We start from the raw sequence: 17182 nt of genomic DNA, 5'->3' as shown, positions 1-17182 counted from the left end.
TACCTAAAAACAAGAAAGGCAAGAGTAACAACACAAGGTCACAAAAGTAGAGAAGCAAAACTAAAACATGGAGTCCCACAAGGTGGAGTACTATCACCTACACTATTTCTTCTCTATGTAAATGATATAAGAGAAACACTATGTCGAGGAGTGAAAATGTCGATGTACGCAGATGACCTAGCTCTGATTAGCTCTGACCAAAATTTAATCAAGGCACAACACAGGATGCAAATCACACTGGATAATATCAAAGAATGGACTGACAACTGGGCGATGAAAATAAATGCAGTGAAGACAAAGTTCACAATATTTAGCCTCTCCCAAAAGACGAAAAAGCAAAGCTACGTATTGAAGACCATGAATTAGAAAAAGATGACGCACCAAAATACCTAGGAGTCCATTTTGACCCAAGACTAACATGGAAAAATCAAATCAGCAACAGTCAGAAAGTTGGGGTAAAGCGAACACAACTCTTGAAAAAACTAGCTGGAACAACTTGGGGAACTAGCTCCGATATACTGAAACAAACTTACACAGGATATGTGAGACCAGCGCTAGAATACGGGATATCTGCATGGGGAAACTGCTCCAAAACTCAAATGGAAAAACTGGACAAAGTGCAAAACAGCAACATGAGGATAATAAGTGGAGGAATGAAATCGACACCGATTCATGCAATGGAAACCATAACAGGACTTACATCTCTATCAGAAAGAAGGGAATCAAAAATTTTGAAACAATACACAGACGTGAAAACAATGACAGATCAGCCTCTTCACGCTAGAGCGCAACAAAAGAAAAATAGGCGGCTGAAAAGATCCCACTTTATTGAAAGAGCCCAGCAAATTGAAAAAGATCACGAACTTGACGGAATAATGACCCAAAAATGCAAAGCAAATATCAGAGTACCAATTTGGAAAAGGCAAAATCACTTGAAAATCAAGACTTCCGTTGGTGACATTTCAACAAAACAAAAATACGGCGAAGAAATCAAGAAGTCTGTACAGAAGTGCATAGATCAAAACTACCCTGAAAAAAAATGGACAAGAATCTATACCGATGGTTCATGCAATAAAGAACACACATGCGGGGGCCTGGGAGTGCACATCGAGTACACAAATGGTCAACAAAAGGAGATCAGCAAACCGACTGGTACTCGCACTTCAATCTACAAGTCAGAGACAGATGCAATCCATGAAGCTGTTAAGCAAATCCTCTCAGAAAATGAAAAACCAAGACACATAGTGATTTTAACAGATGCTAAGAAAATTCTGGAGGATATAATGATGTCCTTTGCGGATGATATAGACGCCTTGGTGGAAGACCTCATGAAGCTAAGCAAGTTTACCAACATGGTACTGCAGTGGATTCCAGGACACTGTGGGATACTTGGAAATCAGATCGCTGACCAACTGGCAAAGGCAGGCAGTCGCATGCAGCAACCCTCCCCAATGTACTCAACAGGAGAAATTAACAAAATGGCCAAATTTATCCAGTCTCAGAGATGGAGAGAGAAGCACCCAGAATACAACATGAATGACCCAATCAAGGTGCTCGACAGAAAGGAACAGGTCATCATCTTCAGACTGAGAACTGGACACAACCAGTTAAAGGAACATATGTGGAGGATGTCCAGAGCAGGTGCCTCTGGACAATGTGACTGCGGACTTGAAAATGAAAATGGACATCATGTCCTAATGGAATGTCCAAAGTACAACCAATTGAGAAGGAACTTCTGGCCTGACCCAACCCCATACTCAAAGAAGCTGTACGGCAGTGAGGACGACCTCAGGACCACTGTGGGCTTCATTCACCAGACCGGACTGACCATGTGACGTGACGGGAACGAAGAAGAAGAAGAAGAAGAATAAATTCAAAGCAGACTTGGAGATAAGCAACACCCTAGGAAACAAGTTCAATTATAAAAATTGGTCCAATCATTAATAGATGAGGAGGAGCGAAGGAGACTACACCAAGTCTAAAAGCTCTATACAGAGGTATCCAGGTATCCAGGTATGATAGTCTCCGTGGTTTAATAAGACGGACAGCACTCTAGACATGACAAATGAAGCATACCTTTTCTGGTTTTCAGTGCCAACAGGTTATCAGAGTTGTCAGTTTGAGAGATCACGTTAAATTAGAGAGAAAAAAATAATTACAAAAATGATTTTTTGTCTAGTTTTTGTAATATAAATCAAATCTTTCAAATGTAAATATTTTTTAAAGGTTGTGTACTCTGTCTATATTATATATTCTTTTATATTACGATATTAACAAGTGGCAAAAAAAACATTAAAAATATTTAGCCACTAAACGTTATGTACCTGACCATCTTGAACTATCGTCTTACGTTTTCTTTCTCTTTCAGTTGCCCAACCCAAGTCCATAATTCTGGAAAACCAGGAAGTCAGGAATTTTTAACCTTTATAATATTCAATTTCAGCCACAAAATGGTGAGTTGGCTTGATGATTGATAAACATCAATTCTTGCATTTTGTTCATCTATGATCTACCACTTGCATGCTAAATTATGACTTACAATTTATTGCCAGAGTCAGTAGAGTAACGAACGAAATGAAAGACTCAGGCTGATCAGCAGTTTGAGTTTGACATCAGTGACAAAGATTCAGATTGTAATTTTAACAAGTCTACCTGTCCCGTTCTCTTAAACGCCTAGCTCGGGGAAAAGAATCTTTAAAAAACAAAAAATGCTTCTTTTTTACTTGGCGGTTACGTCGGTGGAAAGTAGAGAGTTAGAGTTAGAGAGGCCAGGGAGACAGTGACAGAGAGACCAAAATATTGGTCTCCCTGGTCCCTAGCCAACAAGATCCCCAGTATTCTTGATCTAGTAGGGGGTTTGGGAAGGGGGAAACTTTTTTTTTAAAAAAGCTCCCCTCCCAGACCCCCAACTAGAACATTATAAAAAGCAAGAATACTGGGGATGTTTAGGGAGCTTTTGGAAGCCCTCCCAGATTTTGGGGGCCCCTGCGTAAAATCGTATTTTCGTTTATGAAACTGTTTCTTTTTATGTTAAAGAGGCGATTTTTTTTTCTTCTATCTATTTATTGTTTGCCTCTTTGTGTTTGTTGCTGTCCTTTCTTTTTTTTTTTTTTTTTTTTTTTTGGGGGGGTTGGTTATTTTTTAGGTAATATCCACGTTTGTTTGTTCGAAGTGGCAATTCAGACCCGAGTCTGAATTGCTTCCCGTGGCAATTCGGACTCCTGACACAATGCGTCTGCGCAATCACAGGAAGTGTCGGAAGTGGAAGCTGGCTCGAAAGTGAAGCGTGGTAAGGTGGGTGGAAGCTGCTCATTCTCAGTTGTCAGTTGTCAGTCCGTAGGAGGGCGAGTGAGCGAGCAAGTCACGGTTTAGAACTCCCGAAGATGACTAGATATACCTTCAAAAGCGGTGATCTATTATTCCCCTTTGTCTTACTTTTTCTTGGGTACTTTTTAATTGTAATTCTAGAACTCCAATGTCTCCATTTTTCCTGGCGCTGATATGACCTAAATGTGTTGCAAGCGCCTTAAAAAACAAAACATAGACCTAAATATTCGTGGTCTTTGGGAGATTACAATTCTTAGTCGCTATTATTAACGTTAACAATCAATTTGCCCTCGCATAGAAAAAAGAGTGTCTTTCTGTAATGATTGGAAGATTTATTTGATTTGCCATGAGCGTGTTGCAAAAGATACATGCATGACATATCTACATTATATATTTTGCCATTTGCGGCCGCGAAAAAGTGCAGAGAAAGGAGAATAATATGACTTTGGGCATTGAGCGTTTTATTTAAAAGGCAGTCTAGGTCGGGATTTGACAAAAGGCAGTATCTTAATTCTTTTTTAATTTAAAAAAATATGCTGTATTATTTCTATATAAAAATAGATACTAATGATAAGTTCATCATTCGGGCGCATTGCATTGCAGTATTCCGAATCGAAGAGCTATGGAGTTATTCAGACTCGACCCTGGTTAGCCACAGAGTCGGGTCCAAATTGCCATGGGAAGCAATTCAAACTCGGGTCCGAATAGTCTTTTCCTTGTTTGTTTTCTGGGAGAGAGAGAGAGAGATTGTAAGTTATCAGCCGCCTAACACAAATGTTATTTGAATTTACATTTTCTTTTTTGTTCTTCAATTTTCTCTTATATAGTTCCAAGAAATACAGTTACTTCTCTTGGGGAGGGGGGGGGGGGGGGGGGGGGGGGGGAATGTGGGTACTTACTCTTGAGTACAATGCAGTGCAACGACGAATACAAAGCCTTTGTAAAGGATTTTACGGCGCTTGCAACACATTTAGGTCACATCAGTGTCGGTAAAAAGGAAGAAAATAGGATATTTTTTAAAACACCATCCAAGTGTGGCAGCTTTTTCTCTTTGATCTTGTGTCTTTGTCTCCCCTGCGCCAAACACCTTGATCGTTTGTGGGTTTCCTCAGGGAGGCACTTACTGTAACTTCTATCCCCTTATATATGTTTTCCAACATGCTTTCTGTCTTTGTCTTGGAGTGAGATTGCTTGGTTTTGTCCAGGCCCTGGCCTGGGAGAGAAACAGTATAGTTTTGGGAGATGATTTTATTTTTTTTCCTAATAAATCATCTCTCTGTTATGCACGGTACTGTTTTGCTTACTACTACTACAATCACCACCACATCATCTCCCTATCACTACTACAACTACAACCACCACCACGTCATCATCCCTACCACCACTACTACTACAACCACCATCACATAATCATCCCTACCACCACTACTACTACAAATACCTCCACATCATCATCCTTACCACCACTGCAACTACAACTACCACCACATCATCATCCCTACCACCACTACTACAACGACTACCACATCATCATCCCTACCACCACCACTACAACTACCACCACATCGTCCTTATGACCACTACTACTACAACCACCACATCATCATCATCATCCCTACCACCACTACTACTACAACCACCACATCATCATCCCTACCACCACTACTACTACAACTACCACCACATCATCATCCCTACCACCACTACTACTGCAACTATCACCACGTCATCATCGTTTAGTGGGTATTGCACTATATAAAAGCTCAAGTTTAGTTTAATGTCATAGAGGGCTTCTGCTCTTGCCAGGCCACCCAGAATTCTCGGTTCACAATTGCCTCAAATTGTTTTTATCATGGGCACTTTGAAAAGCGACCGTTCATTTCTATTTTTCAGTACAGTCTCTTTGAAAACAGACCGTTCATTTCTATTTTTCAGTACAGTCTCTTTGAAAACAGACCGTTCATTTCTATTTTTTAGTACAAACTCTTTGAAAACAGACCGTTCATTTCTATTTTTCAGTACAGTCTCTTTGAAAACAGACCGTTCATTTCTATTTTTCAGTACAGTCTCTTTGAAAACAGACCTTTCATTTCTATTTTTTTCCCAGTCTAAATCTGAAGATGAAATAGCTGAAATCCAGGAGACGTTCGTCCTTTTTGACACTCGTGGTGATGGAAAAATTGCAGCCAGCCAACTCGGGGATGTGCTCCGTGCCTTGAAACAAAACCCAACCGAACAAGAGATCAGAAAGTGTGGATATTCCTCCAATCCAGGTAAATTTGGAGTTGAAATAAGGTTGTTGTTTTTTTTTTTTCCTGTTTTCTTTTTTTTTTCTCTCTCTCTCTCTCTCTCCTGTCAGTAGACCTTCGATGCAGCAAAGCTTTCTGTGGTCGAGTGGTATGACACTCTCCTTTGAATCAGAAGGTCCTATGTTCAAGTTCCACTCATATAGTTGAGTCCTTGGACTTGGCTTTTTACTTTTACTTTTATGAGGCATTGCCGGTGCCGAACAGGCGTCATGTTTAATGTTAGATGTTGCTGTTGGCTAAGGACCCCTTGTAAAGCACTTTGAGCAATTTTAGTGGAAATTGCACCATCTAAATGCTCATGCTTTTCTTTATAATATAAGACAATATATCACAATTTAACCCTTACCAGTTACAGGAAAATCATCACATTTGTTACGATACAATGAACATGTTTCTTAATCAGATTTGTTTTGTACAATACAATATTTTCTGAAAAATCTTTGTTTCATAATTATAAAGCTTGTTATGCTATAAAAAAGAAATATGCATATCTAGTATGTACGTATTTCTCATGAATTTGAGTGTAAAAAGTCAAGTTCTGTGTTGGGTAGGTATAACATTTCTGTAAAATCAAGAAGAGAGTTAAACCAAATGCATCTTTGCATACAATCAGTTTTAAAAGATACAAGCCCATTTAAATCTGGAGACAATGGTTTCAGGCTGTCCAGCTAGTTGTCAAGTCGTAATAAAAGCCGTAAATTTGACCTCTTGGTCGTAATGGCTGTAAATCTCCATCCATGGCTGTAAAAAATGTAGTAAATTGAACATTCAACGAATTGAGATTTTAAAAAGTTGATTGAAGAATTAAGTCTGGTGGCAAAAAATTACGAGGCCGCCATTTTTGAAATCCTAGGCACCAGTCAGACATACAGTCTGACCAAGAAATGTCCCCTGGCGGTCATTCTGCTTACCTACTGATGTTGGGAGACTCCTCTAATCAAATGGGGTGATCTGACCCCATGTGAACTTACCACAAGATAATACCATTGATAACATCACCATGGACACCCCATCCCCCTCTTCCCCAACACCATGGATGAAAGTTCGCCGGCATATGCCGGAAATTCCGGTTTTTTAGTAAATGTAATAATTGCGTTCCGGCATTTTGACTCTTCTGCCGGCTTTATTATTATTGCACCACCAGAACGTTATTTTTTAATACTAGGAAATACCGCTGTGTAGACTATTTAGTAGTTTTTCAAATGTGACAATTGAACACATGTGTCACTTTTCTTTTATACATTTGATCTGTTTACACATCAGCTGATGAGTCACATTTTGTACTAGTACTATATTTATCTTTTCAGTTGGTTATTAAACGCTGGTTTTCACTATGACCTTTCACACCACTTTTGAAGATTTGCATTGAATTATGCATATAAGCTTATTTTATACTTCAAATGGTCTCAGATCTCATTTAAGCTTCAAATTCTTGTTAAATAGAACTTGTCAAGTGACAATAAAATAGAACTAACATCTTTGACAATGAAGCCTTCAATCAAGGACTGCATTGTCAATAAACGTAAACATAAATGGGTTATTTCCCTTTATAATACAACTGAAAGTACTTTATTTTGATTGTTTACATTTATAAAAAAAATTCTTTAATATTTTGTATGAGTCTAATTTTTTAAATTATTATTAATAAAATGGGGAGCTGTAAGAACGCTGTAGGTTTTAAAAAAATGCACTAAGACTATTTTTAGGGTATTCAACTTGTATATCACATAGGTGGGTATTTCCCATATTTGAACCAAAAGTAGTAGTAGTAGTAGTTGTCACCAGTGCTACAACCACCATCACAGCATTGAAACTGCCACAACCACTACGACCACATCATCATCATTATCACCACGACCACTAGAGCATCATCACTACTACAACCTATACCAACACTAGCATCAAAATAAGTACCATGGTTGGGGTCTCTTGATCACTTCTTTGGGGTGTTTCGAATTGAAATAGCCCTTGGTATTGCAATTTCTGAGCCTTTTACTATACAAATTTAAAGTGATGGCTTATCTTGGTGTCTCCATAAACCAGGTAATACTGTAATCATTAGAGATTGCTTCGAATGAGTGTTTAAATTATGAAGATTATTTTGCTTTGGGTTTGGTGTTAGCTTATATAAATTTTGTTTTCAATCATGCAGACTAAATGCTTTTTTCTTTTTGCTTTTAAAATAAAAACACATTTAGGGCCATAGAATTAAATGTACTTTTCACTCTGGAAAGGTTGGCACTCAACCTGCGAGTCGTAGATCGCAAAAAAAAATAATTAAATTAACATCTTTTTCAGGCAAACCGGCTTCACCAGTCTGTCTTTCAGGCAAATTGATCCCCGTTAACTTTCACCCATGCCCAACACGCACACAATACACCCCCCCCCCCTCCCCCCTTTATTAGCATCTGTTGTGCTTTATCTCTGGAGATGTCAATACCACTGCTACTATCACTACTACTAGACCTGTAAATTCTCAGTCAATTCGTCAAATTCAACTATTTTAAAGAAGGAAAGAAAGAAATGAAGAAAGATAATCCATGAATCGTAGTTGAATGACCGTAAAGTAATTAGGAATGTTCCACAGCGCTATGCATAGCTCATGGGCCGTTTATATTAAGGATGGATATATTGCCAAGGCTAAGCGACGCTTTTTAGAATTGCCATGTCTGAACACATCCCAGTGTATTTTCACACGTACGTTAAATGCCATACTTTAGAAACAAGCGTGTTTAAAAATTTGGCCAGAAAACTCATCCTTCACATATCTATCTTAAAATGACCTTCATCTTGGCAAACACTCTCAAACCTGGGACCTCGAGAGGTCTTCTTTAAGTAGTCCCAGGTTTGAGAGTTTTTGCCAAGATGAAGGTCATTTAATTCAATCATTATTTGAAGGACAAGTTTTCTGGCCAAATTCTTAAATAAGCGTCTTTCTGGAGTACGGCAGTTAACTGGTTAATAACAAATATTCATTTAATATTATTATTATTATTATTATTATTATTATTTTTATTATTATTATTATTATTATTATTATTATTATTATTATTATTATTATTATTATTATTATTATTATTATTATTATTATTGTTGTTATTGTTGTTGTTATGAAATAGTCTCAGTACAATTTGTCCAATTGTATTTCAGGAGTTATCACGGGAAATTAAATGATCATTTATTACTCATGATACAACTTTGAAATGTGTGGATCAACGAACACTGTGTAAACAGGTCTTAAGACAATTCAACATGATTTAGTTTTTTGAAATATATTTCCTCCCATAGTGGGCAGGGGGGGTACATACTGTGTCTTCTATCCCCTTATATCTGTTTTCCAACATGCTTTCTGTCTTTGTCTTGGAATGAGATTACTTGGTTTTGTCCTGGCCCTAACCGGAGTCCTAGCTGGGAAGGAAACAGTCAAATGCATAGTTATTGTTTTGGGAGATGATATTTTTTTCCTTGTAAATCATCTCTCTGTTATGTATTATTATATTAGTTATTTTGAATTTATAATTTAAGCATTTGAGTGTATTCCTCTTTGTTGGATTTTGTGCTTGTGTTCGGATGAGACTTATAGGTGGTCTCAAACTACGTACTGTGATAGTGTGCTCTTGGAATCTACATCTGATCCCTATTTGTTCCCAGTTCCCCTATGTCTTACTTTTTCTTGGGTGCTTTATTTGTAATTCTAGAACTTTTTACTATCCCATTTGCTTCCTTTTTACTGGCGCTGATATAACCTAAATGTGTTGCAAGCGCCGTAAAACCCTTAAAAACAAAAAAAACAAAAATGAAATATATTTCAAGGTTGCCAATTTTCTGTATATTTACGGAATTCAGTATGTTATAAATCTTCAGCATATTTTCCAATCACTTGCTAAACGTAAGTACATAATCATAATGTCTTTTTACTGGAGCACTCAGAAAGGGGTCATCTATGTGCAGACACTCAGAAAGGGGTCGTCTATGTGCAGACACTCAGAAAGGGGTCGTCTATGTGCAGACACTCAGAAAGGGGTCGTCTATGTGCAGACACTCAGAAAGGGGTCGTCTATGTGTTTGCAGACACTCAGAAAGGGGTCGTCTATGTGTTTGCAGACACTCAGAAAGGGGTCATCTATGTGTTTGCAGACACTCAGAAAGGGGTCGTCTATGTGTTTGCAGACACTCAGAAAGGGGCCGTCTATGTGTTTGCAGACACTCAGAAAGGGGTCGTCTATGTGTTTGCAGACAATCAGAAAGGGGTCAGTCTATGTGTTTGCAGACACTCAGAAATGGGTCAGTCTATGTGTTTGCAGACACTCAGAAAGGGGTCAGTCTATGTGTTTGTGTAAAAGTTCAGTAAATTATTGCCTCCTGAATTTGCAACCCTGATATCTATCTATATTATATTTTCAGATGCACGTATCTCTTTCGAGACCTTTTTCCCAATTCTGCAAACCATCAGCAAAAACCGTGTTCTCCCATCCTTTGAGGATTTCATCGAAGGCTTCAGAGTATTTGACAAAGATCAAAATGGTTCTATTGCAAGTGCAGAGTTGAGACATATTCTTGTTTCTCTTGGTAAGGGATGCAATTTTATTACACATATACTCTCTCTCTCTATCTCTATCTCTCTGTATCTCTCTCTGTATCTCTCTCTCTCTCTGTATCTCTCTCTCTCTCTCTCTGTATCTCTCTCTCTCTATCTCTCTCTGTATCTCTCTCTCTCTCTATCTCTCTCTCTCTCTCTCTCTCTCTCTCTCTCTCTCTCTCTCTCTCTCTCTCTCTCTCTCTCTCTCTCTCTCTCTCTCTCACACACACACACACAAGCACTCATAGTATGGATGGTATGGAGGACCTAGAGTATAAATTACTTCAGCATCGTTACCCAGATGCCCCTTCTTGTGTTAAATTATTATCTATTTGATACAGATTTAAAGGTGAACATGAAATACTGATATTGTGTCTTGAGAGGAGACATGGCTTGAATATTTAAAAAGAAGTGGAAGAAAGTGTACATAGATACATTTAGAAAAACCTTGGGGTAGCCCATCTTTTTAAAATCGTCGTTCACATGTGTGTATGCAGATTATTTTTCCCATTTTTTATTTTTTAGTATTTTTGTTTGTTTGTTTGTTTGTTTTTTTGTTTTTTTTTTTTTTGTTTTTTTTTTTTTTTGGGGGGGGGGGGGGGGGGGGGGGGGGGTGAATAATATTTATTGAATTAGATTGTTAAAAAAATTTCAGGTGAGAAACTGAGTGATGAAGATGTTGACCAGTTGGTGGCTGGACAAGAAGACGCCCAAGGGAATATTCAATATGAAGGTAAGAATAATTGTAGGATGATATTATGTGGGTTGGGGAAGAGACGGGGGGGGGGGGGGGGGGGGGGGGGGGGGGGGGTTATGTATTAAATTAAATAGAATTCTCTCTACAAGTGATTGTGGATAGCTGCGAGAAATAAATATTAAAATGTACACTTTGCGTTTTAAGTTTTAAGGTAGACATTTTGAAAAATTCTAACCCGGCTTTATGTATTAACATGTTGTGTGCTTGGAGTTTTGATTTAAAAATGAAATGCAAGTTCTGAAAGCGGGTGGTTGGATGGGAACATCACCCTTGAATCGTATACCTATGATGTTCGCATGGGTGTACGATCCGATAGTGATGTCGTTTCTTCTTCTCTTTACTAGCCTATCCTGCTTCTTTGGTTTGTGATTGTATTTTTGACAGGGGATATTTTTTTTTCTGTAAATCTTCTGCCTGTTTGTTCTTGGTTATTTATAATTTAGCTTATGATATCTTTAGGTTATGATTTTGATTTATTTTTGTACTATTTTTGTTAGATTGCTTGTTTTTTTGTTTCAGCGGTCTCTCATATAACCTCAATTGTGTTGGAAGAGACCTAAAGCAACAAACAAACATTTGTACTATTTTTGTTAGATTGCTTGTTTTTTTGTTTCAGCGGTCTCTCATATAACCTCAATTGTGTTGGAAGAGACCTAAAGCAACAAACAAACAAACAAACAAAAAAACAAGTTCTGAAATAAATTAATGAAAATTTGTCAATTCAACTCATAAAGAGACAAATTTCAGTTAGAGCCTAAGCAAAATGAAGTCAAATCATTCAAGTATATGTAGGTCAGGTTTGGTTTAGATAAGTTTTAAATATTAATGAACACTTATATCACTTTTAGATTTTTACTTGGAAGTACTAGAATTACAACAGCTGTGTGACTGACATATGATAGATAAGATAAGATGTACTTTATTAATCCAAAACAGGAAATTACATTGTGTTTTACATGGCTCACGGTAAAGGATAAGATATTTAGCAGAATAGATGATTATACAACAAAAACAATAACAATGTATCAAATCTAGTTGGGATTTAGTGCCGTATAAAACATTCAGATAATTCATTCTCACACTCGATCTTATATTTACGTTCTCCCTCATTAATTAAAGATGTCAGAAATAATGGTATTAATAATAAATGAAAAGCATTAGAACTACATGACTAAATTAATTACATTCGATAATTCCTAATTGCAACGGGTAAGAAAGATTTGTTATAGCATTCTTTGTTTGCATTTAAGTGCAGCAGCCTTTTACATCTATTGCTCCATTTGGTTTAAGGGTACAGAGTACGACTTTCATCTCTTATTATCTTTTTCAATTTCTTCATGCTGAATGAATTGCAAGGGACATCCTCAGATGAACGTCGTCGTGAAAGCCACCTTGTATTTTTTCTCAAAATAATGCATGAACAAAAATCGTTGTCCCGAACGACATGCTCGAAATAAACCAGACCTACAGAGCCACGCACAAAAACGAAACGCAGTTGAAGCAATGGTTTTGCCAAACAAGCATACCAATCGGGACTGGAGTCACTTAGCAAACGCCCTCACCACTAGGGAGTCTTTTAAATTTACTCTTTCAGCATCTAGGCAGTGGAATTTAAGTTCGTTTTTTTTTGTTTTTTTTTCGGAGAATACTGGACACCTTCAGAATTATGCTCACCGTTGAGATTTGCAGAAGTAACATATACAGATTAAAAAATAATTGAGCTTTTATATATCGCAATATCAACTAATAAATGTGCTCAAAGCGCTTTTCAAGTTGTCCCTGGCCAACAGCAACATTTAACATTTAGGACGGGTCATGACGCCTGTTAGGCGATGTTACAAAAAAAATTTCTGACAGAGTCAACACTGTTAACGGCCATGCACTCATTTTACTCCTGAGTACGGTGAGAGAATGTGATTGAAGAACCTTCTCCAAGGACTCAACTATGCGCCAAGCGAGGCTCAAACCCAGGACCTTCCCGATCCGAAAGCGCGTGTCATATGACTAGACCACATCGCCGCACGTGCACGGCTAGATACAGTAACAGACAAGAGTAGGAGGGGTCCTTTTAGATGAATTGGGAGACCACTCAACTCACAAGTAGTGAGACGAGTTTGAATTGGGAGACCACTCAACTCACAAACAGTGAGATGAGTTTGAATTGGTAGACCACTCAACTCACAAGCAGTGAGACGAGTTTGAATTGGGAGACCACTCAACTCACAAGTAGTGAGACGAGTTTGAATTGGTAGACCACTCAACTCACAAGCAGTGAGACGAGTTTGAATTGGGAGACCACTCAACTCACAAGCAGTGAGACGAGTTTGAATTGGGAGACCACTCAACTCACAAGTAGTGAGACGAGTTTGAATTGGGAGACCACTCAACTCACAAGTAGTGAGGCGAGTTTGAATTGGAAGTTGAGTTAGCCTTATTATGACCCTGCTGTACAGTACTCAAAGGATTCTAGAAGGCCGAATTTCAGTAATGGGTAACCAATTTTTATCTATATAAAAAGTCATTACCTCCCATGGTAATCGGATTTCGGCATGCTCGGATTCTTTTTGGCTTCTCACAGAGAGCATGCTGGAATCGCTTGGCCTTTTACGTATTGATCAAAGTACTTATCAATAGACTGATGACAAATTTGAGAGAAGGTACTGGTATAAGGTTAAAATCGTGACTTGGAAAAAATTCTGTCATCACAAAGGATAGCAAGTAATTTATTACTCCTTTTAAAGCCCAGTTTAATGGGGCTCTGAGACAACTCTGAGAGACTTATTCACTTTAGTGCTTAGGAAATGGAAGATGATTCAAGATAAGGATGGACAGTGTGTAAGATGTTTTCCCTAGCTGTGACGGTATAATGTGAAAATAAAGCAAGTGTTTTTGTGTTTTGACATAATAATCCTTGAATATTAATTGCTACCAACAGTGGTCTGGTGGTATGACACTCCCCTTCGGATCGGAAGGTCCTGGGTTTGAGTCTCGAGTGGCACAGAGTTGAGTTCTGGGAAAAGGCTCTTTACTCATTTTTTCTCACCATAGTCAAGTGTAAAATGAGTAATTGACTGTTAACAGCATAGTGTCTTTCTGGAAAAAAATTGTAATATCGCCTAACAGGAGTTGCTGTTGGCTAGGGACACCTTGTAAAGGACTTTGAGCACGTTTAATGGTTATTGCGCTATATAAAAGCTCAATCTTTTTTTTTTTTTTTATTTTAACTGTCTAAAAAATATCTTGGGGTTCAGCGAGGTAGAGAGCCATTCCTTCCATGGCTTTGATTATTGTATGACATGGCCTACTTGAGTCAAGGCCTTGTGGCACGCACTTGAGCCGGGATGGTTAAGGCCATTGACTAGCGCTGTGTAGTGTGTAGGCAGTGTGTCAGTGAGAGTTAGTCAAGACCGGTATGCAATGGGGCAGTGATGTAAGAGACCAGTTGTAATTATTTAACTCATTAAACGTGTCGGAGTGATGATTTACTAATAAATAGCCTATGTCATATTCAAATTACTATAGTTACGTCATGTTGTATGTCCATTGTTATTTTATTTCATTCCCCATTTTTTTTTTTTTTAAACATCTTTATTTTTCTTGTCTTATTTTTATCCAGATTTCATCAAAGTTGTGATGAATGGATAGATGTCGTGTCTGTCTCCCTGTCGTCTGTTTTCATCATGTTGGGACCCAGAACGTGTGTGAAAAATCATATATTTATATATATACATTTATATGTATGCGACCTCATGTACTACGTGTTGGAAGTGAAGAAAAAAAGACTATACTATATTACATTTGAATTTCAAAAACAACCCCTTTTTAACTTTTTTTGTTTTGTTTTTTTGTTTTTGCTTGTTTCTTTATACACTTACACAACTGTTATTTCACAGATAATCTCTCTAGAACTCGTATATATCGGTTTATCTAACTATTGTCATTGTAATTGTTTTTTTTTGGGTTTTTTTCACACGCAAAATTACTCTTGTTTAGGTAGATAGGACCATTCGTTAATTTATTCTATCAATATTAGTATTGTTTTAACAGAGTTACTTTTACTTTCTTGACAACTTTAGGAGCTTATTCATTGCTTTTAGATTTGAGCTTTGAATGATGCGATACCATTAGCTGATAATTATATATGATGTCAGTCTGATTTTTGTCTCTTCAATATTATTCTGCCGTTTTTTTTTTCTTTCAATTTTATTTATTCTACTGCAATTGTCAAACGCCTTTGGCTCACATTCATTAATTTGTACTGTCACATTTCCATAAGGTGGGGTAGTAGTAAGTCTATTTGCATGTCTTTTTGCTGACTTCATATTTATATTACGTATAACAAAAAGATCTGTCATTATTCTCATTACAGGATCATAAGTCTCTTTTTTTGAAGTTTAGTTTCTACTATGTCCTGTTGTCAATCAATAGTAAGTCTCCAACTATTAAGATTCAGGCGATGTGTGAGGAGGAAATGGCAGTTGTTATCATATGAAAATAAATTGAAGAATTTTTGTGGTGCCTAATTATTTTTAGATTGTTGCGGTTATAAAAGCATTCCATAAATTCCTTCCTTTGTGTATAGTTTCTTGGAAACGAGGGGGTAGGATTTAGCTTCGCTTTAATTTTTTAAATAATTTTTTTTTTTTTAACCAGAATTTTTGCTTTACCATTCTATCATATTTTTCTTTATGCAGAGAGCAAACCATGTTTTTGTCTCGGGAGTTGAGTTTACTGATACTGAAAGAAAGAAAAACTACCTGAATTGTCTGCAGTTTCTAATTTATCCCTTCTAAAAAATTGTCTTTAATTATGTTCAGTCATCGTTCATATTCGTCATTTTATTTAATGTAAGACGAGGAAATAATATTACTCTATCTGTTATGATTATTATTACTTCTTTACACTTTCTTTCTTTCTCTCATTTAACGTAACCTTTGTTAGAGGTAGCCAATGTGATGAAATAAATAACAAATGAAACAAACATGATTGTGTTCAATATATCGAGTCCTCTTGCATGTAAAAGATTTGTTTGTTTTTTTAATATAGGAGGCCTACCAACCATTATGATGTCTCAAATTTTGATAGGCTTTGAGGTCCAAAATATGTTATTATGGGAATATTAAAGTTTTATAAAGGCAAGAAGTCAAAAAGGCTAATATTTTTTTGTAAAGGGATCAAATGCACCTAATACATAATTTTGTAGAGGACTTGAATTAATAATGGACAACATATATATTATTATTATTAATATTTGTATCAGGTTTAGTGAAATTGTATAGGTTTTTTTTAAAAATTGTGATGACTAACTTTGTCCTTCTGTTTGGGAATAAATTAGATTTACACATATTTATACTAGATCTTGGTTTATCTTTAAGTCTTTTTGTTTTGATGTTTTGCGGGTGGGTTGTTGTGAGTATTTCACTGGTGCTGGCTGGGCCAAAAGGCTTACTGCATGGGTGCAAGAGTGCCGGCCTGCCGGCCGATTGGATTACTGAAAAAAACGTCGCCGGCTTTTTGCGATTTTGATTTGATTGATTGTTTTTTTTTTTTTTTTTTTTTTTTTTGTGCAACTTGTGACAAGAAACTTAACAAATTACTGCATTACAACCTTTGGATTAAACATACAATTGTGGACTACTATTATGAAGACTAGATGCTGAGAACAAGACTTCAAATGTCGAGGTAAGTCCGTGAATCTTGCAGGCTTTTTCAGATGATATGTCTGGTCATAAGTAGACTTGCAGGCTTTTTGAGGTCAGTTGCTTGCACCCATGTTACCGTCACCTCCTCTATCTGTACGGTTTGGACCAGCTGTACATCTGTTGTCCTCTTTCGTGTGGCTTTGCATCCTTAACCTACTTGCCGTTGAAAGAGGCTACTTGAATTTGCTCAGGCCCTGGTTGCAATAGGGAATGAAAGTATGATGTCAAAAAATGGTTCCAATCTCATTGGAAGTGTTGACCACTCTTCCAGTGGACTGGGTACATACCTTGCGTAATCTTCAGGTTTCAGAGTGATGGCCTGGGTGGGGTTCCTGACCTCCCATAGTGGGAAGTGAGGTACTTGCTGTGTCTCCTATCCTCCTGTGTCTGTTTTCCAATTGTTTCTGTCTTTGTCTTGGAATGAGATTACAAAGTTTTGTCCTGACCCTGGCCAGAGTCCTTGGCTGGGAGGGAAACAGTCGAATGGAGAGTTACGGTTTTGGGATAT

The 17182-nt window shown here is 37.3% G+C and overlaps 1 protein-coding gene across 1 annotated transcript; it reads left to right on the top strand.

The window, feature by feature from the left end:
* Nucleotides 1-2285: 2285 nt before the first annotated feature.
* Nucleotides 2286-16318, top strand: LOC144958300 (myosin-2 essential light chain-like). The gene is made up of 5 exons (XM_078890183.1): nucleotides 2286-2453; nucleotides 5435-5600; nucleotides 10041-10205; nucleotides 10871-10948; nucleotides 14589-16318. Exons 1-5 carry the CDS (start codon nucleotides 2319-2321, stop codon nucleotides 14615-14617), a joined length of 573 nt encoding a protein of 190 aa, XP_078746309.1. The 5' UTR covers nucleotides 2286-2318; the 3' UTR covers nucleotides 14618-16318.
* The last annotated feature ends 864 nt before the right edge of the window (nucleotides 16319-17182 follow it).

This window comes from Berghia stephanieae, chromosome 12 (genome assembly GCF_034508935.2).
Source record: "Berghia stephanieae isolate SIO BIC M18660-M18661 chromosome 12, UCSD_Bste_1.3, whole genome shotgun sequence".
NCBI lineage: Eukaryota > Metazoa > Mollusca > Gastropoda > Nudibranchia > Aeolidiidae > Berghia > Berghia stephanieae.
The sequence above is the reverse complement of the archived record's forward strand: the minus strand, read 5'-3'. Positions and strand labels throughout refer to the sequence as shown.